The sequence below is a fragment of the Styela clava genome, chromosome 13, assembly GCF_964204865.1.
Source record: "Styela clava chromosome 13, kaStyClav1.hap1.2, whole genome shotgun sequence".
NCBI classification, from domain to species: Eukaryota; Metazoa; Chordata; class Ascidiacea; order Stolidobranchia; family Styelidae; genus Styela; species Styela clava.
The window spans coordinates 4,073,114-4,096,699 of NC_135262.1; the positions used below are offsets into that span (position 1 = coordinate 4,073,114).

The 23,586-nt window shown below is 35.7% G+C and overlaps 1 protein-coding gene across 1 annotated transcript; it reads right to left on the minus strand.

Annotated features, from left to right (window-relative positions):
* Positions 1-224: 224 nt before the first annotated feature.
* On the minus strand, positions 225-23,409 carry LOC120332365 (dynein regulatory complex subunit 4-like). The gene is made up of 12 exons (XM_078119161.1): positions 23,253-23,409; positions 22,315-22,422; positions 21,401-21,484; positions 20,918-21,031; positions 20,101-20,307; positions 19,436-19,490; positions 18,686-18,891; positions 17,668-17,835; positions 16,867-16,953; positions 15,836-16,045; positions 1,157-1,222; positions 225-779 (listed from the first exon to the last, which is right to left on the minus strand). The coding sequence occupies exons 1-12, from the start codon at positions 23,253-23,255 to the stop codon at positions 630-632; spliced, it is 1,458 nt and encodes a 485-aa protein (XP_077975287.1). The 5' UTR covers positions 23,256-23,409; the 3' UTR covers positions 225-629.
* Positions 23,410-23,586: the final 177 nt, after the last annotated feature.

The window sequence follows — 23,586 nt, forward strand, 5'->3', positions numbered from 1 at the left end:
TATTCCCCAGCTGGTTGAAAATCTTATTTTAATCGACTGTTCAATAGTATTTTTGAACACATAGAAATCAGTTAGGCGTTCAAATCGAATACTTCTACTATCTACTACACCACGGGTAGGGTGTGTTTATTTCGAAGAGTAGGTGTGTTTATTTCGAAGAGTAGGCTTGGTCCCAAAGTCACCACTTTAATAAATTTTCATATATACGTGTGCAATACACCAAATCATAGTTATAAAATCCTTTTATTTCAGTACAATTTTCTCGACAATATCGCTAAAAATACTAGATGAAATAGGCTATTGAATTATAAATACAGTGATATGCTGGGATGAAAATGCCACATATTCAACGAAATTCCTGGAACGATTACATGTGAAATGCAAATTTACTGATTCATAAATTTGCCCTAAAATTTGGCTTACATCTCATATAATATCATAAAAACAGTGTATTTTATCACATATATTACAAAACTTTATAGAGCACAATAAAAATATATTAGTTTTGCAAAAATTCCTTATCTATATGCTTACATGTAAACAATGTTGCAAAATTCAAATAAAAAGTGTCAGTGACGTAAAAACGTGGAGTTTTTAAAAAAAATTGACTGAGATATTTTATAAGTGTGTTACGTTGGGGCAGCGACAAGTCCAGCAGGTCCTTTGCCAAGTTCTTGGCCCCCGATAGTGCTCTCTAGTGGTTTGAAGCCAAGTTCGTCAATGGGAACACCGAATGAGATGAGTTTCGATTCGTAGGTACGAAGAAGGTCGTTGTGAGCCTGAAAAGAAAATAAGTTAATTAAATATAACAGTTCGAGGACAATTCAGACAACAAGCCCTAAGAAAAGAGACACAACCGTAGTATGTGCACCAAGATGGCGCACAACCTGATTCCCAACCTTAACCTGGTACATACTATGTTCAGGATGTGCGCCATCTTGGTGCACATACTACGGGAGCACCAGAAAAGATCATGAAATATTTGAACAGAGGCTTGATTTTCGCCTTTCGGTTGATCTATTTCCAAGAATGACAAATGGAAACGCAAGAAAATAAAAATCATTGCTGGGGATTAAAACCTCTTGTCACCAATACACAAGGTTAAACTCGAATTCGGCCGACGTTGTAAATAAGAACATTCGAAAGTACGTCATACCTTGCATACTCTTGCCAATTCGTATTGAAGATCCTTGATAGCGCTGTTCTTCGAATCCAACACGTCCTGAAAAAAAAAAGATATCTTTTATCTATCTTTTATATAAAAATTGTATATTATTTGCTCTATATTTTGTGTTATGTTCATCCAATATATACATCTTGTATGTCTGCAACAAATCCGTCAATGCTCGCAAAAGTTAGAAAGAAAGAAATTTGTCCGTGCACGAGTAGGAACGACAACGCCTGTGCTTTAATTCATTCTCATCTGAAGTTAATTCACACTCTGATCAACTTTGAAAAATGGGGACTGGTTGCAGAATGCTGTAGGTATATCGGTGGTTGGTGTCCGTATAAAATCAAGGCTAGTCCCACACAATATGTAATTACCAACCAGGATTGTCCATGGGGATGGGATGGGTTGGGACGGGACAGCACAAATTTGTATTTCCCATGGGACACGTGGGACACGAAAACCGTATGATTTTCGGGAAAATGGTGGTTCATAACATTTCGTTATGAACTTCTTATCCATATATTTGAGCATATCTCTCTTCTTAGCTATAAAGAGCAAAAAACACTCAGCATTAACAGTATACTTCGTGAAGAGGCTGATGGACACATTTATAATAGTTATGAATATAGTTAGAGTTAACGAAGTCCGTAAATTTTGTTGTTTTGCATGTCTCTTCGTACATGTAGTCCTATTTAGTAGACGCTAAACCTAAACGTAACAATTTTTATTGAATTGTATTCCAATGGGAATCCCATGGGATGAAACAGGCATAATTGCTATGGAATGGGATTAAAATAGACCAAGAGAGAGTTGAGACCACGAGATTTTGATTGGAGCGACTGACGAAGTGCTTCAAATACATAATAATTTTTATTCGCATTTTCCAGTCAATTTACTTTCTATTTTTACCGATGGAAGAATTCTAGATAGGTACAATAGCATTACTTTGGAGGTATTAACAGTCTTTTTAATGACTTATAAAAGGTCAAAAGTCATTTTAAGTTCAAAGGTCGAACAAAGAAATAAGGCGTAACAACCTTGAATTAACCTCAGTTCATTTCACACCGCAATCAAGGACAAATGATCATTGCTGGCAAACGGCTGGTACCTTCATTTTTTAATGAATGTTGGAGTTGAAACAACCCCGAATAACCCAATCTTGAAATCACTCCAACCTCATGTAACCTAATCGAGTAAACTATAGCATAGGTACAGGTTGGCACCTTTGTTTTCAACGATTAGCAAACATAACGACAAAACTGAAACAGTTGAATGATAACAATTCACGAGTTAATTTACACGAAAAGCATATACATTCGTGTCCAGCTCGGCACCCGTTACTTAATCTAATAACAGTAATATACAGCTTAAACTTACTTACTTTTTAACAGTAATTAAAGCGACAAATATTACAGTAATCCACGTGTATTGTACACATCACATGCTGGTTTTTAATATGTGCAATTATTACCTCATATACCCCTTAAAGAGATTGATGCAATGTTGCGACATTTATCGCGTCTACGTTTTTCAGACTTTGAATGCAAAATTACAAAAAATTTCAAACTCAGATTATAGTATGTAAATTATTAAGTTAATGCCGACTGTCGATTTTATTTCGGATTTAAGAATATGGGTAATAAATGAAGGGCCTCTTGATGTTCATAACCGCTTGTTTTGTTTTGTTGCTTTGACTTGTGCAATTTTAATACAGAAATGTCCAAAGGTTTGAACAAATAATTTTTTAAGAATTCACTTCGCTAAGCCATAGCCGATAAAACAGATCAACAATAAAGATATCGAATCGCAACGATATCGAGATTTCTGTACCGAATACCTTAGCTGTTGAAACTCTATATTTGTCCAAATACTGTCTGGTCAACAAGAATAGATGACGCAATATTATTGGTATTGAATTGTCCAGAGCCTTGGACAGAGCGAATGTATGTATATATTTTTCATAAACGACTATAGCTTAGTCTTTCGTTGCCACTCGTCAATTGCAGTTAAAATATTGTATGTCTGCTTCATGAATTTATTACTTTTTGCTTTCGTTTAATTGCACAGGGTTTCTCGGATCTGGAGTATGATACAAATTTGTACTTTAATTAATTTGACATTTATTTGCCATATAGAAGCGATAAGACCAGACTAGATAGCTTTGATCACATGACAGCAATAATTTTTATTGGTATGTGACGTAACAATGCGCCATTTATGACCTTTATAGTTTCACGTAGATGGTGCAGGAACTAATTAGAAATGAGGTAAAGCAAGTTCTTGTGATAGATTTGGAGTATGTGATACGAAATGAAAGGGGTGTGAACAAAATTACATGCAAAACTGAAAATTAGTTTTCAAATTATATAATTACATTTTAACAACAAATCATCTCGTCACAATAGGTAACATGCTAATCTCTCGAAACAAAAAATGTAATCGTCCATTAACAAAACCCCTATTGAAATGTATTTATCACTGCTTTTAAATAAATATAGAATGAAATCTGGACGTTTTAGTTATCTAATTCGCTAGTTACAATTTTAAGAATCGATGAAATGAACCAAAAGAGTGGAATAACTCCAACAATATTCTGAAATTTAAAATTTATGACAACGTACAAATACGTGAGAAAACGCCAAATAATCACACTAACGAGTCGATTTATTCGAGATTGGTCAAATCTAAGTCCCAAATTATCGACTGAAAGTAGTAAAAAACAATAGAAGAGTTGCGGGAGACCACTTGCACGACAATGAACATAAATCAAAATTTCACTAATGGCAGAATATTTACATACTATCTCAAGCAGGTTATTTCTGCAACAATTTAAATATAAGATTACCATTAACCTCAAAAATCGTGGTCAACATTAAATAAAAGAGACAAAGTAAAGTACAGATCTGCATGAATAACCAAGAATTATAACCTTAATTAGACAGAGTATGAAAAAATTGAAAATTAAAAAATAGTTGAAAATTTGAATTTAAACATTTAATTTAAATCAGAATTCAACGAGGATTGCAGAGGTTACTTAAAATATTACCATTAACCTCAAAAAACGTGTTCAACATTCAATATCAGAGACATATTGTATGTAACGGGGATTGCTAGGGTTACTTTGTATGAAAATTAATTAATCTGAAGAAAATTAAAATTGATTCGACAATGACAAAATGAATCATGACGTATGAATACACCTAGGTGACATTTAAACCCGATTAACTGATCAAAGATCGACGCGCGGGAATTGCGACTTGCTATCATATTTAAATATTCATCCATACTATATTCATTATAATTTTTTAAATTTTAGAAGATAAGTTCTTAGAGTTGCAACGGTCGCATGTAACCCTTATATATATCAGTACTTCTTTCACTTTGAATTGGGTACCTCGTTTTGAGATTATTTGGAAAAATAATGATTTTTTATTTAATTTTAACTTTGTCAAAAGATCACTGGTATAAAAATAAATTTTACTTCATGAGATTACGATTTTTTTTAATAAAAAAATAAAGAAAATAATTCCCCCCCCCGCCCAAAAATGAATTTTGACTCTTTTTGTGGTAGATAATATTAAAAAGTAGATCACAGGAGTAAACTTAATTCGGGGCCGTAAAACACTGATCACCACCAGACACAATACAACACAGACACGGTACGGTATAAACCAGAGATGGGCAATTTACGGCCCGCGGGCCGAATACGGTCCACCGAAGTATTTCATCCTGCCCACTTGTGTCTGCATAATTACGACTATAGTTTTTATGGATATAAATTTATGTTGGAAATATCGATGAAAATCACGTCATAATGACCCCGAGTGTTACTTTGTGCTTTTTATTAACATATAAACGTTAGCCTAGCTGTTGAAAACAAACTGTTTTTTATTCATAGTAGGAATAGTAATTGCCCACTCCTGGCATAAACAAATATTTACGACAATGTGATTTACATGCGGGGGTTAGATGGAGACATAAATCATAATAACCTTTATATATTGCTTCAAAATATTTGCTAATTGGTGTATTCATTAATAAATAATAAATAGTGAGTGAGTATGACCACCGGCTCCACCAGTCACTGAGTGGAGTAAGTAACTTGTTTGTATACCTGAACAGGCAAAATCTCAATAAGTTGTTGTTTGTTACGTGACAAAGTCCACTACACGTCATTGTTTTTAGCCAATCACAATGCTCAAATTTTACAACTCGTGAGCATTGTTTCGCCACAAACAACTAAACAATTCAAATTTTCAAAAAACCCGGAATATTGCGAAAAACATTCCAATAGACAACGGATATAGAAATGACGAATTGGAGTAATAGCATGACCTCGTTTACCGGAACAGGAAGTGTTTTCATATTTTACAATCATATGGGGTTACAATCGATCATAACCGCTAGTAACGTTTAATAATGCCACGTCAAATATTTATGGAAATCCCATGACTGGCGCTTGTTATATGCGAATAAAGTTTTTATTAGCTTTTATGATATTTGCTCACGTAAAGGTGTATTTATATTAATTTGGGAGATAAATAATCTAAGGCGGATAAAGCTAATATCTTATTATTTGATGTTAACCTCCCGATGGTTAAAACCTGGCAACACCATTAAAGCTTCTTATTGGCTCACTTCTCACTTAAGTGCAAATGTAAAAAAATTCATCGGAAAATTAATGCCCTCGATATTTTGTCAGTAAAATGATCCCACAATGGACGATTTGCAATCGTAACACTTGGCTAAGCCAGAGCCGCTTAAACAAGCCTTTGCTCGGGCTATTGAATCCCAATTGTTTTGTCAATGGAATTTCTTTAAAAGAATTCTCTCTCTTGTCATTTTATTCTGATCTAAACAATACCTGGCCAAGAAGCATAAGAAATATTCAATAATATAGGTATCCGGTAATGATATTGAAATTTGAAAATAATTTTATTGGAATATATTTCAAGTATTCGGATGTTACGAATACCTCTTTTTTTCTGAAATTTTTCGTTTTGCAGCAAAATGATGGTTACTTTGAAAATAGTCCATTTTAAAGATTTAAATATTCCACATTACTTTTGTATATTTGGTCATATTTTCCGTATAATTCATTTAATAATTTATTATTTACAAATCGAAAAGGCTGCTGTCTTCGTTGACATCTGCCATCTTAGTATTAAGCGGTAAATCTTTTTATGGCGAAAAACCCAATTTTGCTTAAGTATAGGCGCGATGGATAAATGGTTAAAGCATTTGACTTTACTATATAAACATGGCGGGTTAAGTCAAAACTGTCGGGCCCAACATCTCATGCCAACAACTTTAAAAATTGGTTAAAGCGATCAAATTTTTATTTGTGTAATGACGTAATACGACGATTTGATCCAATAATTTATTCCCCACAGCAATTGTATTGGGAAAAACGACGAAATTCGGGGCATGGCTCTTCAGCCCACAACTGCTACGTATATGATACGATGTTAATGGTCAACAAAGCAAGATTCCGATACGATATCTTGATATCAGTACATATAGTTGATGTCTTGTTTGTCATGAAAAACGTGTAAACGTCGTATTATACGTATATGAATGCATTTCCATATTATTGTAAAATAAAAGTACTATTCATTCAAAAATCCCATCTCCATATTGATATATTACGCTGTATAATATCTATATTTTCTTTCATACAGAAAAACCGCACTGTTCCACGCTAACAATGGCGTATTTTATTAACGAAGCGCGCTTTATTTCTTTTACAGATAGTAATGTTTTTTGAGCGGCCTAATGGAAAAGGCGCCGGGCTGCGCCCGTGGTGTTGTGGATGGGATTCGAACCCATATGAAGCAACATTCAGGTTGTTTGATTTCCAGTGATCGAAGTAACCACTGAGCTATGCCAGCGCCAGTTTGTCGAGGGCTAAGTTTAAATATAAAGCCTGAATCATTCATCCTTTGTTAATCATTGTCAGACTACACAAAGGCGCTTTGTTCTCGTGTTATTACTATTAGATATACAAGTAATAAGATTCGCGTTCGTCAACGTTTCGCAATAGTTCTAGAAAGATTGTTTCAAAGTCACCACGCGCCACGGGCAATCAGAATATATACACCTAGGGATGACATATTGAATGCTCATATCAGGTATGAATCAAATACTTTGCGCAACAGAAAAATCATTATACGCCCATGCCCCCCTCTCCCCAAAACCCTTCCACCTTAAATAAATTATGCTCAGTCACAACAACCAGTTACCATTATCAGGCTGGCCGGAAGCCTGATCAACAATTATAATTTGCCGATGTGGTCTACCGAATATACAACAAAAGCGCCGGACGGCGCCCATGGTATGATGAGTGAGTTTCGAACCCCACGTCAGAGATCATTGTTTGCTTTCAGTAATCGAAGTAACCATTAGGCTAAGCCGGCCCCAACAAACTGCGTGGCAATTTCGATGATATAAACCCGATCGATGACAAAACAATATTATCTCTCGTCTTTACAATTCTCTCGAATATAAAACATTTGTTAAAAACACAGGAAGTTGAGACCATGGAACTGGCGCTATAAAAATTCAGCGTCCGTTAATCGGACACATAATGAACGTTTGCTAAATTGTTGTTTTGTTTTCGTGAAAAATGTTTCCTCTTTGCGACCACTGCACGATATAAATATGCACATTTCTCAAAAATTGTCGACGTAACAAAACTGCAAATTGGCTTAGATTGGTTGCACCCAACTTATAGAACACTACAACGAATTCTGCTTATGTACAAGGTTTATATTCGAAAACATTTTTTTTTTGCGAACGAGTACTTGTACAATAGCTTGTCAGTTGTGTTTGATTTGGTTACAAAAATAGCGCGGCAGTTACAGACTATCCCGATTTTGAAACTAAGATTATTACAGAGCTAATAATTAAATAAAATTATCACAAGCCTTAGTCAAAGGTTGTTATCAATTTTTATCTCGTTTCGCAGGCACCGGGTTACCGCAAACGATTTAAAATTCCTAGACGTTTGGCGATTCTAAAATATATTACCCCATGATAAAGCGACAAGGACCATGCGCGAACAAGTCTAAACGAAGAACATATCCTGTTAGACCTTTCGTAGAATTTCAACTTAGGTCAATGTATCGTAGATTTAATCGAGGATTAATTGCGGTAAATTTAGGAGGTCAGGTCGGTCTAATTCCAATAAATGACAATTTACATATAACGAAACTGTTATCTCACAAACAGATATTCAAGGTCATTGCAAATGTATCATCTACCTTACATGGGCCGGGGAACATTTTTTCTGTTTATCCAAGGGCCATGTTTGGCAATTTTTCGTAATACTTATATTTGTTTTCGCAAAGAAATCGGTATAATACCAGTGGGAATTAAAATTATTGATCGATTCCGCTTATCTATAGGTGACTTCCGTAAAACGGTAAACAATGACCTTCAAAAGACCTAACATCAACAGTTTTGGGCGCTCCAGAAGTATGTGTTCCAATATGGAGATAACTAATTTTGTTCGCTCATTTTACATCAAGTTGTGTAAAAGGACTGAAACCTATGAACAGGGGGGTATTCACTTTGCTAACACAGACAGTCCCCGAACTCGTGATAAAACTAAAATAAGGAAAATTGGAATAAAATTATGGCCTAACCCTAACCTGGTACACATACTTCGGGAGTACCCAGTTTTGACTGGAAGAAATCCAAATCAAAAGGTATTGAATTTGCTCGACAACATTACTTTCGGATACAAATACAATATAACATATATTTTTATCTTCAACCAGAGGTAAATAAATATACACGGTGTCCATGAAGTCTATTTACAATTTCACTTTTGTTATCAAGTCAGTTCTCAATATATCTTAACCAGGTTTGTTGTTTTTTAATCAGTAATCGTTTAAGTATTTTTCCTTCATTCAATACATCTGTGAGGGCCAAAACAATATTGATAAATTCCGTTCGTAATTTTATAAAAGTTTAAGAAATTATGGACACTTTATATTTCGATTATGTATAACTTGCAAATTTTCGCTTCACTTATTGATGTAGGTGTACTTAAATTTTCCAAAATCGCTCAGACGGAAATTATTGACAAAGTAAAAGCCCTGTATATCGATTTTTCAAACCCCAGAGGAAAACACATCATACTTTATATTTGGCCGTGAAAGAGCAATAGCAATACACCTACTCGGAGGTCTTTGACGAAATATTATTTTCAACGAGGCAAAACCGCCGACGAGAGGTCGATTGTTTAGGTTACTAACGGTCGTTGTATCAAAGTAACACCGTCGGTGAACTAATGTTAAGTGACCTTGGCACTGAGTGCATTAAGTTATGCATGAATATTCAAAGAGGCCTGGGAATTAACAATGGCAACTATTTATGTCAGTAGGGAATGCAGGATATGCTATTGTATAGTTATTGAGTTTGATAGAAACGACCTCAATTATACAGTTGCGACACACTCTGAAGTGTTTGTAAGTTACTTCCTTATATGATGAAAAATTCAAACGATACAAGTTTCGCTAATGATTTGGTTTCTGCCATACTATTAAAAAATTTTACATGGAATTCCATGGCAGCAATTTTTACGATATTTTCCGCTTAAAATTATTCAATTTGCCTTGCAAAAACTACAGGACAATCCCGTTTTCACAGCCCAAATTGCAGGAATTCCCGGTAAGTTCCCAATAGAAAAAAGGAGATGACGTACAGTGAAATTCCATCGTCATTTAGAAATTTCCAGTATATTTTAAGTCGTCACAAAAACAGGGAAGTGAAATGTATTTTTAACTGCCATTTCCTTGTTAAAGCCACGAAAATTTTTAACAGTGGCGCAGACCAACTATTTATCCTTCTTCTATGCTTTTGTGCCGGCGGTTCCGTATGCATATATTGCAAGGATGCTGTAGCAGGAGTAGAGATAACAATCCTAAGTGATTCAAGAGTCTTGCTGCACACTAACACAAATATATATATATATAGGACTCTTGAATTACTTAGTCTCAAAATACAAGTTTGTGTATGTGTGAGAATAAAGTAATATTTGGTCATGTGCAACCCATTAGTACGAATTCTGGCAGAAATGAATCATACAATTTGAATATGGAAACTGCAGTCAGCGCTTCAACTGCCACGAACTAGGATTAAAACGCAATGCAAATGGGCGTGACACACTTGGTAGAATATGATTTTCATATTTATCAATGAGAGAGGAAACATATAAGACGGCTTAATCATATGGCGTTTAAACGGTTATTTGTTTCAGATGCATGGACTTGATGGTGAAATAAGCAGCAACCGGTCTGCGGTGACGTGAACCTGAATGTGTCAATATACAGGACGGTTCCATTACATTTGAACCCACGTACATTTGAACCCATGACAATTTCACCTGTATGCTATTGCACCTATGGAATTTTTTTTGTTTCACGGATAGTTAAACCCATACTAACCCTAACCCATGGGTTTTAGCACCCGAATATAGATTGAACCCGTGGATATACGCATGGGTTCAAATGTACATGGGTTCAAATGTATGGTCACCATACAGGACAAATGAGAGATAGGAAAACGGTATTTTCAGTGTTGCCGCAATCTACTAACAATTGCGCAAATCAACCTAAAGCGGCGAAAAGACCAACAATGCGACGGTATGCAAAGAAAATGCGAAAAAAAAGAAAATGATATTTTTTAATCTTATTTAATTCTTCCTCACCATTCTGTCAAATGTTTCAATATGCCCCAGGACTAAAAGCAGAATGATAATATTTCATATTCAAGCGACCATCTACCGGTACTTTATCTACAAAGCTGATTTATCATGAATAATTTAAAAGGAATTTCAAATACACGTGGCAGCCAGATGCCCCCAAGATGCAAGTTGAAAATTGATACTTGTCTCTCGTAAATTACACGGTATTTTAAAATACATTATGATATACACAAACCGCTTTATCCGTCACATATACAATGTTAGACTGGCGGACAACAGACGCAAATAAAACCCAAATCAAGTTATACAGGAAAACTGATTTTATACGGGCGGAATGTAAATAAAGTAATAATGACGCGGAAAACAAGATTTAAATCAACGGACAAGAGATTTTAATCCATCCAATTTCTATAAAATCTATGAACAATATTCGAGCCGAGACGACTGGTTCGGTCGTCATTCCCATATCCGACTCGAACGCGAGGAGGCGGCGGTTAGCCATATAATTAGGATGCTTCATCGAAACCTGTCTCTCCTAGGGAAAATCCCAATCCTAGCACTTCTTTAAATTTCCCATACTGTATTCCAATGAACTGAAACGGAGGTAACCTTGGCATATCGTGTTGTGTACAGTGTAAATTCTATTTCGGTAACGGAACCCAGTTTCATACGACGTAAGACGTTGAATTAATTTTTAAGGTAATTTCGAAATCAACGACCATCTGTAGAACAGCGGTTATCAACCTTTTTAGTGGAGTGAAAATAAAACATTTCAAGTTTCAAGAAACCCCATGTGCAATAGTTTTATTATCCGACTAGTACAAACTATAATTATATATAGAAGAAAACCTAATATTGGCGAAACGAGATAAACTTTTTTGAATGGAAACTTGCGGAACTCATGTATTAGCGGAACCCTGGGGTGGCGCGAAATCCCGATAAATTCACTGCGGGAGACGAACAAATTGTGTCAACAAAGGCTCTTTACGAGACTAGGATGCGGATAAAAAAAAAAGGGGGGGGGGGTCTTTTGTAAAAAGACTCCACAAAAAAAATAATAATTGCCAACTTAGGTTTGGGGTTGGTGACCGTACATTTGAACCCATACATCCGCGGGTTCAATCTATATGAGGGTGCTAAAATCCCAGGGTTATGGTTAGTATGGGTTTAAGTATCCGTAAAAATATTTACATAGGTGCAATAGCATGCAGGTGCAATTGTCGTGGTTCCAAATTACGGGTTCAATTGTACGCGAGTTCAAATGTAATGGAACCTTGGGGTTAGGGTAAGGAATACAGATTGCAATGTATATTAAAATCTTGAAATCATCCCTAACTGGATAATAACTATTTCTTTTTTCAATTCAAACCGGGGCGGGGACTTTTTTTCTCATCGAATATCACATTTTGCATTAGTGTCGAAGGCTTCACACAAAACATCCTGGAATAGCAAAGCTACATTATTATGTTGTGTCCGATTTTGTCATCTCTAGTTTTCAAATCCCAAGCATGGGCGCCACGTCTCCTGAAATGACGCTAGCAGAACAAATCAAAATATGAAAACCAATTTCTATGTTATCCGATGCGATATTACTTTATTAATCGCTTATTTGTACATAAATACGAATTGCTTAAAATATAAAAGCGAAGACCAATTTCATAAATTACATGTTACGGATATTCCATTACGAATCGCCGAGATAAAATTATTTCTCGTGTTACATTCAGTCATTGACCGAGAGTAACCTACGTTGCCAAGCGCGAGCTCGCACACTCACATTATTGCCAGCGTGCGCAAAAGCCGGGTCCAAAGTTCGCTTGAGGAGTCGTTTCTATTTGTGTTTCAATAGGCAATGTGGCCAATCTTGAGCCGTACTTATGTAGAACACACATCTAGATTTATGTTTGGTCGATTATGATTTTAATAAGTATCCTCTATAGTTGAAGTAGCCACATTTTTCCGGTCCCCTTGTCAGCGGAAATTGAGACGAAACGATTAAACGTTTCCGAGAAATAACGTATTGAAAAACAGCGGCATATTGAATTCGAGAGAAAAAAATGGAGGGCATTCATTTCTCGCTGAGATAAAATAAAATAGGGAAATGAATTGGTGGCGGAATATTCCGTAGGATTTAGAATTGGGCTTTGTATGACAAAATAATACAGGGTTCCGGTAACAAACAGAATTTAGCACTGTCCTTGACAATGAAATTGATTGAAGACAGAATATTACATAGAATTAGCTTTGAAAAAGTGTGTTTAATTGCCTGCCAAAATAATACAGTGTAACAAGACAATTATGAATTGTAACGCAAGATACATTATTCGTAGTTCGTCTGTTTGTATTAAATAACAAGGTCAAAACAAGGAAAAAACGCCACATTCGTCCCCCCTAACGTGGTAATCGGGTACTCCAGTAGTGACGTGTGTGTACCAGGTTAGGGTTGGGCCATAATTTTGTTCCGATTTACCTTATTTTAGTCCCATTATGAGTTGGGGTACTGTCTGTGTTAGCCAAGTGAATATACTCCCTGTCCATAAGTTTCAGTCGCTTTACACAACTTGATGTAAGTAGGCGAACAAAATTAGTTAAGTTAACCTCGTACTGGCACACACACTCCTGTAGCCCCAGTTATTGCGCACAAATAAAAGAAACGGGAATTATTTCTTTGCAAAAACATTTCATTGAAACATGTAAGATCTTTTATAGAAAGACCCGCATCTGATGAAAAAAATGTAGGATTTGAAAAAAAAAAGCGCCGCCTCGTTTTAAAATAAAAAAATAGGGTGCTCCCGAAGTATGCGAACCAAGATGGCGGACATCGGAACGTAACATGGGTAACAGGTTAGGGTTAGGCGATAATTTTTTTCCAATTTTCCTTATTTTAGTCCTATTATCAGTTCGAAGACTAGCCAAGAGCCTCCCGTAGTATTTATACCTAAAATTATGGCCTAACCCTAACCTAGTACACATATTACATTACGATGTCCGCCATCTTGGTTCGCATACTTCGGGAGCCCCAAAAATAGTAATTATCCAGTCAGGGTTCGGGTCAGAAGGATTTAAAAATTCGAAATTTAAGCGCAATCTGCATTCCTAGCCCCAAAGCGAGCGTTGGCGGGGCTTTGTACAAAAGATCCGAACATGTATTATACAAACGTTTTATATTCAGAACAATGCTATGTTACGCAGAGCGCTGACAAAAATGTATTATTTTTAATTCCGGGAATTATTACAAAACAATTACCATTGTTTCGTACTGCCCACGCAAAAGTTGTCATCCGCGAGAAAACGCAAAATTGTTCTTATATAACATGTGTTTCAATGGGATGGTGGATATCAAATTGAAAGAACAGGCGATTTTTATATAAGCAGCGCCCAAAGGAGAAGATGTCGCTGTAATACGATAGTTCTGCCCACGGACATACGTTTAAGTGGCAATAAATAGATGAAAGGGCCCTGGGACGGTTCTAGGAAAATTCGACGCGGGAAATTTCGCAGTAGAAAATCTCGCCACATAGGAAAGATCGCATTATTTAAAAAAGATTTGTTATTTAAGAGCATATCCTAACTGTTTTACTCACAAATACTTGTTTCACAGCAAAATGCGCTTGCGATTTTACTATGCGGCGAAATTTCATACGGCGAATTTTCCGGACACGCTGTGGGACATAGCAGTATAACGCCGACATCGCGTATTTATCAGTTGCATCCGAGCCGTCCTGATCGACATAGACAACTATTACTTATTGATATTTTGATCCCGCGCATGTCGTAGCCTACTGTACACCGATGTCAATTTTTCAAGAGTGCATGTAAATTCCCAGACTGTCTATATAATATTGGGTTTCAATAACGCTTAAAGAAAATAGTGGCCAAAAAGTGTGATTGTACTTTTACCGGTGATTTATTATAAATCGCTCGCTTTGATCAGCGGTATAATCAGTTTTTTACAATAGGACGTTTCCGATTGTTAGAATATAATATACCAATATGATGGATATTGTTGATTTAATTTGTAGTAAAAGTTTTATCACGTTATGCGTAATTCAATAATATAAAAATGGCAATTATTCAAGAAATCATTATTATTATTATTCAAATTTCAACTTTCGGTCCCTTATTTTATCATGGAGTAATGAAATAACTGTCAGTAAATTATTGTCACTTCCGCCAAGTCCATATATGTGGAACAACCAGATTGTAACCGAATGAGAAACTACCTTGTGGTAAAGGAGACTTATGAGCCTTTCACATCCTCAGGAAAAAGAAAACGCCTTATCAGTGATTTCAAACTAATACGTGGTTAAATTACTCTGAAATGCTATTGAAACAGCTGCACTTTTCCTTTTCCAACTTTGCAATAACAACAAATGTTGTGAGTTGTAAAACACTCATACAACGTGACTTGACAATTCTAATCAAAACACAATGATTCTTTGAGTGGAAGTGACGTCATATACATGATTGGACAAAGTGCGTTACCAATATCAGGAAGTCTGTGGAATTGCAATGCTTTGCAGGGGAACTTGCAGTGAAAGTTGCCAACATTTTAGGACTTCAATTGAAAATAATTGAGCATCAAGTCCAAAGTAAAATTACCCGAAACAACTCACATATACCATAGTCACTGGTCGAAGTTTTTTACAAGGATCTGTCAAAAACGACTTATACCTCGGAAGCTGCTAGGCTAGGCACAGAAGGATCTCCCTGATTTACAATTATCAATATGACCTACATTTCGAGTACTAATCAACACTGTAAGGCAACTACAAATTCATTTCTGTAACATTTCGTCAGACTTCCTCAGACAAGCAGCATAACAATCACTAGCGTAAAGGCATTTAGGAAGGATTGGGAGTTAGTCTCTCGTAACCTCTACTAATGGCCACACAAGTGTTGAGATTTTTTGGAAGGGGGCTACCTATCATTATATAAGTTAAAACACTTACCTCTAACTTTCTTGTAACCACAGTAAGAGCAGTGGGATCGAGATTGGAAGCCGATAACACTTCGTTCAATTGAGCTTCCTTCTTTTCCAAAGTGTCAGCGAGCGCTGATAACTTCTTTTCTAGAAGTAAATTCTTGAAACCACTCTTCTGCTGAACTTCATGAATTGCTTTTACAAACTTGTTGTATAATTCATCTCTCTCTGCTTGAGTCTGTGAAAATATAAGAGAATGAGGTTCGAGGCCTTCTAATTGTTTTTTTTAAATTTCTATCAAAGTGAGCTGATACTACTACTATCGTCCGAAGTGAGGATAGTTGGAAACATCATCACTTGGTTGGTGATACAAGTGATACAATTGAAGTGGTATAAATGGTAAATCTTGTTTATCATGGTATTATCGCTTATTTCCTTTCTGAAATTGTGCAGCTACTGGAAAAAATATGAAAGAATTGGGATATTCAAATCTTGCAGATGCGAGTTTAAATCATGCGAGGGATACTACGTGAGAAATCTTCTCGATCTGTGAGAACCAGACTCAAGTGATGGGAGTGATTATTTGTGAAAAATATTGGTCAGCTTCTTAAGCTTTCTGTAATGGCAGAGTAGCTGATGGTAGACAGGATATATAGGCATCAATAACACAGTCATTATTATTCAGGAAATTAACAAACGAATGGGACATACAAGTTGAATGACTGAAAACATTATACAAGTTGGATGACTGAAAACATTGGCTTTTTGCCTTCTACAATGTTATGGTTCATGTAATATCCACAAGTGACATGGGTAGTTTTTTTTTTCGAAAATTAATGCTGGAAGATCTTTAATGGATAACACATTTCATTGTAAAGTTAATAATTGAAGCATTACACCAATAGCAATAACAAAGAGATACTTAGTCGGAATCGAAGCGTCTAAGCATATATCGGTACACGCTAAATCACCACAGCAACCTTTGACATACAATAAGTTTGCAACTGATAGACAGCCCCATAGCGCCTCCTTGTGGTTGTGGCTGCAATAAAATTCTACCTTCTCAAATCTTTGCTCCAGAACTTCATGTTCCCATTGTAGAGATTTCATTTCTTTCTCCATCAAACGGAGTCTGGCTTTAGCACTCTGTAAAAAATAAACAATTTGATGGACCGAATGAAGAATATTATACAGAATTCATAAAAGATTGAAGCTTATAGGAAACTTAGCAAGATATGCCAATCACTTAGCAAGATATGCCAATCATCAGACGACAATCATAAATCAGCAAAAAGCGATAACTTACTGCCAATTTAATATTTTTAGGAACAACTAATTATACTATACTTATATATGTTTCTAGGTGGATCCGCATGCAAGCAATGGACATTTAGATATTTATCCTGAGGAAAGAGAATAAATCATATGGCGAACCACAGCGTCGAGTTCGGTGACCAGTCCCTGTCGGGTATTGGATTAGTTGTCTAGTTATTTTTTTTCAGATGAATGAACTTGATGGTGGAAGAAACCGTAACCGACCAGAAGTTATCTGAACCACCCTGCAGAGGCGATAGGCCCAGCTATCCTCTCATATATAATTATCCCCACATGGGAATATTAGAACCTGCGAACCCACGCAAAGTAATCAGAGGTACAGTGGTATTCCTAATGCTTAGCATGATGCGCCATATTGTGTCCGTGCCGCTCATGTCCTGCTCAAAACAAGCCGATGACTTGTTCCCTAGAACATTGTTGAGGCATTTCATGAGTTATTAGAGTCCTGTCAATCACTGAGCTGATTCTTACAGGCAGTTAGCTGAGTATGAGTCATATTGACCCAGAGCCTCTCCTAATACTTACTGCCAATGAAGCTTTATCCTTCTTATAATTAGCAAGTTGTTTTCTCAGATCATCGACTTCTTCACGAGCTTTTTGTAAAGGCTCAGTCAAACGTTTGTTCTGGAGTTGTATTTCTGCCATTTCTTTCTCCAGTCTTTCTTCTTTCTTTTTCATTTCTTCAATTTGCTCCTGGAATTGGAAACAGGAAAATTAGATATTTGAGGGATTTATTATACAATTTCGAGCGCTCCAGAGGTGTGTGTACCAGTATGGAGGTAATTAATTTTGTTCACCTACTTCACATCGAGTTGTGTAAAGGGACTGAAGCTTATGGGCAGGGTGTTACGTTGTAAACGTACGTTTGTCGTATATTTTGCCACTGTATGCAGTGCATCGTGCTGTTCTTTGCCAAGAATATAAAGAAGTGATTTATGCACGTGTCTTGTTTGTGGACAAAGGGGCTGAGAGTGGCGCGTTCGATACGTTTTCATTGTGTCTCGTCGATATAGATTCCGGGCTATCAAAAGACGCGACATAAAAGTTTTCAAACGTGCTTCAAAATTCAAACGATTTCAAGTCTCCAAACATAATTTGTGAAGTTTTCAATGATATTAACGTTAATACCAAAATTCTCAAGTTTTCAACCAAAGGGTTTCAAACATTAATTCGGGTTCTCAATAATGGCAACCGGTGGTAGGTCGGATGACCAACATCAGGCAATGATTAGCAATAGGTGTATTCACTTGGCTAACACAGATAGTCCCGAACTCGTAATAAAACTAAAATATGATAAATCGAAATAAAATTATGGCCTAATCCTAAGCTGGTACACACACAATACTGGAGTATCCAAATTTTGAATGTATTCGACTATAATTATGATTCGTTATCCCTCAATATACACAGAAGTATTTTAATAAAAATTTCAGGAGTTTCAAAATCCGTTCTCCTCATTTTCTAAAAGCAGTTTCAAGTCTTGCATTTTGGGGTTAAATCGCTTGAATTGACATTTCTAGGAATCATAACCAAAGCTTCTTACCTTTAATGAATTGATGAGAGCCAGATTGTTGAGTGTGATGTCGTTGTAATAATTTTTGATATCGGAGAATGCTTTCTCGTGGTTTCGCATGAGTGCATTTATCTGGCCATTCTTTCGCTCTTCAATTTCATGAATTTCTGTCTTTCGTCGAAGTTCAAGTTCGTCCCGAAGTACACGCATCTTGCGCTCATATTTTGATTCAATTTCTGAATTTGTAAAGAAAGAAGACCATTGTTTCAATTGAATAGCTATTTTTCCAGCACTATTTACTTATAATTACGGAAAAAAAAGCTTTTTCACCTGTGTATTGTCACAATGTAAAATTATGGTTTGTGTGTTTCTAATTTAATGGTACAATGCGGCAACTACCATGTTTCCTAAAAATAAGTCATATTTCGATTTTCTTTCGAAAATTGACACTAGGGCTTATTTTTGGGTGATGTTTTTTTCAGTGGTAGAGAACAATAGGAAATAAGAAGCGCTTTTGTCACAACGCTGTTGAATTTTAAGCGCCGGTAGATAACACTAACACCTTGGGCGTCCAAGTAGGCCTACAGAACAGATAGCATTGATTACGTAACACCATGGTTCTCAAACTGGGCCCGGGCTACAAAACGAGAAATTCGGTATACAAAATTGGAAAACTGGTGTCAATTTACTTATAAATAACATGTTTCCATTTAAAAAAGACCGGGTTAGGTCTTATTTTCGGGGAAACACAGTATCAAGCCAAAAGTTGACACCGCATACCTCTTGCTTGTCTTTCGAAATCTTCTCTCAACTGAGTGATGTGTTCGTCTTGTTTCTAGGTTGAGGACGGGAAAAGAAATTGAGATATTTGGATACTATGAAAATATATAACATTCATAACAATACTAGAGGAGATCGGCTTAGAAAATTAAATTAAAACAGACTACCCAGGTACCTAGTACCCACAATCCTACAGTTGCAACACATTGCAAACTCCTATTAATTGACATATCGTTACACATCAAAGGTCAAAAACATAACTGATATCATGAAAATAGTATAAAAATAATGATGCATAGGGAAGTGAAAAATGTTGGGTAAAAAATGTTGCACAGCAATGTTTTTAAAAAGCAACTCAAAATTTACAGCTATTTGACAAAAGACCTATTTTTGATGGCAAAATCAATATAGCTTAGATCTGTACCTACACAGGGAATAATATTGCCAACCCCCCACCAAATTACTGTCCTTTGCTAGTGCGGTATTATTACTTGTGTTAGGTATTTCTAGGTAATTTACCTTTCATATATTCAAATTTGTCAATAAGTAATTAAAATTGAGCTTGTAATGAATCTGAGAAAAGTCCACAATCAAAATATATTTAAAATTACCATGTAAAATGAATAGTTTTCATTGAACAAAATAATGAAAAGTTAGTCTCATACCTTCACAAGATTCTTCACAGATTCCTCATGAGATAATTCCTGTTCTTTCAAATTGACCTTCAATGACCTTTTATCTTTTCTGAGGTCTGTCTCCTGTAACCTGTGATCTTCCTGCGATAACTTCAAAGCCACCGAACTCTCTGCTTTCAATTCTGAAATGTTGTTCTGATGCTCGTACAGAAGATGTTTGACTTTTTGCTTGTATACCTGGGATACACAAGATCAAATAAGACAACATAGATGGATTAGTCTGGTATTAAAATTTGGAGCAAAGCCCACACGACAATGACAAATGCATGAATAAAAACTAATTTAGAATTTTATAGACTTTTATGACAATAATATTTGCCATATCAGGAATCCCTAAAACTTATTTTATTAATGTTCAACCGTTTTATGATTTCAATAAAATATGCAGAGCCCATCATCTCTAAATTCCTTATATCTCTGTGGTCATATGTGTGTAGGACTTAATATTATAACTTTATGACAACATCTTTTTATTTGAATTTCGTTTTAAACCTGTTTTCACCTTGCCTAAGGTTTTGTTTGCTCTTCTGATTTTGTAACCAGTTTGTATATTTTTTTGTAACTATTTTTTGTCTGTTATGCTGATTATGTAGGTTAAAAACAAACTTTACATTTACTCTCAATTCGACTATTTTCACAAGTGGCTCAATTTTGCATGGCATATTACGGCAAAAAATACAACAGGCAGACATACAAATAGATGAAGGACTGGTTCACCATATAGATAGGTCGTCCTTTATAATGATGAATATAGAATTATATCCCAGTATATACAAATGAGACAAACTTTAATTTCAATTTGATGTCTTTCTTCTGAATCTTCCATTTCTCGATCTTTATTTCTCAATTCAGCTTTCTTCTCTTCCAATTGTCGCTTTGTGATTTCCCAGAATGTGTTGACCTGAAAGAAAATTTTTGAAAAATTTGATTAATTATTATAACCCTTACTTTATTATATACTTTGTTTTTAAGAAGAAAAATTTGCAACATTAATTACCAGTGTTGTGGAGTCACGAGTCACCATTTATCAAAAAATTCAATCGTCTAAAAAATGAAGTCAAGAAAATTTTATGATATCTATCACAATATCTTTTGTATTTCAGAGGTCGCCCATGAATTTGGTCCAAATTGAGTCTCATTTACATCTAAGTGATTTCACTTTTAATTTTAATTTTTCACATTTTCTTTTAAAATAAAGATTTAACACAAGGAAATCCATTGTTATTGACTCATAATTAGTAATTATTGCGCAATAACAATCAAAACAAACCTTATCTCTCTCAAGTTGAAAATAATTCCTTTCCTCTCTCTCTCTTTCCAATTCTTCACGAAGTCGACCAATGTGCTCCTCCAACTATTGAGAAGTGGATCGTGTGGATAAAAAGTGATGTTTTTATTAATAAATAAAAAATAAAAAAACTATTGAGAAGTATAAAATTTAAACAATGGGAAAGAACATTCAGCAAATATATACGGGTAGTTCAGTATCATGGATTAGTATATAGCATCTGCTTGTGTATAACTTTCAATTACTGCCTAACCGATTAGTTTTAAGTGATTCATGTCTCATACAGTCACTCAAAACAAAGCTTTGCAAATGCACCCACCCAAGTTTAAGAAGCCAATGGGCTTGGAAATTAAGGAACCATTTATTTTGATATCGCCATCGTAATTTCGCACATTCTGATGACTGGTCAGCCACGTCTTGTTGTTGAAGTGTTACGTGACATTTGAGGCAAATACGTAACAGAAAGTAAGCGACATAGAAGGGTAAAATGAATTCATTGATTGATACACACAGCATTTAAAATAAGAAACAATAGGACATTTATAGAACATTTAAAAAATGCAAACATATTTTAGTAATGTTTAACACAATTCCGTTAATTTTCGCGGCGAATTTAGCCACTCGCTGCACCTTTTGGGAACGGCTGATCTATGCCTATGAGGTTATAATACCCTAACAGCTAGCTCATGAGAAGCAAACAACACATGTCATAAGATCAATTACCAAAACTACTAGAAAGCCTATGTTAAATAAAGGTGCGACCCCCGGTTATACTGGGGTATTAATAATATCTGGCACTCCTCTTTAAAGTTTGCACACCCCTAGTTCATAGCGATACAACTATGTTTCAAAATTTAGATTTGAAACTGGTTTAAACATTACTTTATAGAACATACCTGCTCCTTTGACATTTCTTCAGTTGACATTCCATCTACGACGGTCGGGGTTTTGGGCTTTTTCGCAGATTTTTTGCCCTTTTTTCCCTTCTTCCCTTTTTTGGGAGGCTGCAAAAGCATGAAACAATTAGAAAATAGCCAACTACAGTACATAAATTTAATACTAGGCTTTATTCAATGATTTTATGGGTAGAGATTGCTTGATTTTTAATTCTAGTAATTTAATTTACTTTTCATTTCAAACTCCTTACTCCAGAAATTTTGGGTTGGACCATCACACTATGAAAAATCAAGAATGTGGCTTCATCTTTGACTTCAATGAGACAGAATAAGATAGGATAGGATTTACATATTTATCCCGGGGGAGAGGAAAGCCGATAATACAGCTTAACCATATGGCAAACCACGGCCTCTCGTCCGATTACCATTCCATGTCGGGTATGGGATTAGTTAGTTATTTGTTTTCGGAAGCATGGACTTGATGGTGGAGGAAGTCGTAACAGACCAGCGGTTACGTGAACCACCCTACAGCGGCGAGAGTCCAGCAATCCTCTCGCACATAGCCCTCCCCCCGCCTGGGATTCGCAGAGTAATTAGAGGTGCGGTGGCGAGCGTATTCCTAACGATTAGCACGATGAGCCACACCGCCACGCCGAAGATCCCGAAAAAAGAGGCATCAAGTAGTATTTTTATCTGGGGAGTATTTACAGATTTATTATTTTAAACAAATTCCAACCCTAGTCATTTAGACAAAAAAAGTAGAATTTCTAAGAAATGATAAGATTAAAACAGGGATAATTAAAAAACTCCCCCATTGTCCCGGTGCTAGAGCCGCCAAATCAATGGCTTCCTAAGCTCCAGAGTTGAAAATAGTCGGTTATTCATAACCAAGATTTTGAAATAAAGTTATATAACACTAAAACTTATATGACACTTACCATTATGAAGATTTGCCGTTCGAAATGCAACCAGACGGGAAAACTTGGAAGGCAACACCAAAAAAGTAAAGCAAGGCGAACAAGCACGGAAATCAAATTTTCTCTCGGTGTTACTATGGTAATTTTCGTATTTACGTGAGTGATATTTCACGCATGATATCTCTCAACAATGAACGAAAATGAGTTTTAAAAAATAAAATTACAAGGATTGGAATTAAATAGACATGTAATACATGTTATAAAAAATGTTTTACGTAATATAAGAGTGCAATCTAATACAAAAAAACTAATGTGAACAAACAAGTTCAAAAAAAAGGTCAGCGAGCCGTAAAAT

Bases quoted from the DNA above. Each gene is read 5' to 3' on its own strand.
- LOC120332365 (XM_078119161.1), bottom strand. The intron at 21,032-21,400 runs GTTTGTTTTGAT...ATTTTCTTTCAG, and splicing joins TTCAACTTGAGAGAGATAAG to GTCAACACATTCTGGGAAAT. The intron at 19,491-20,100 runs GTATGAGACTAA...TCCTCAACCTAG, and splicing joins CTGTGAAGAATCTTGTGAAG to AAACAAGACGAACACATCAC.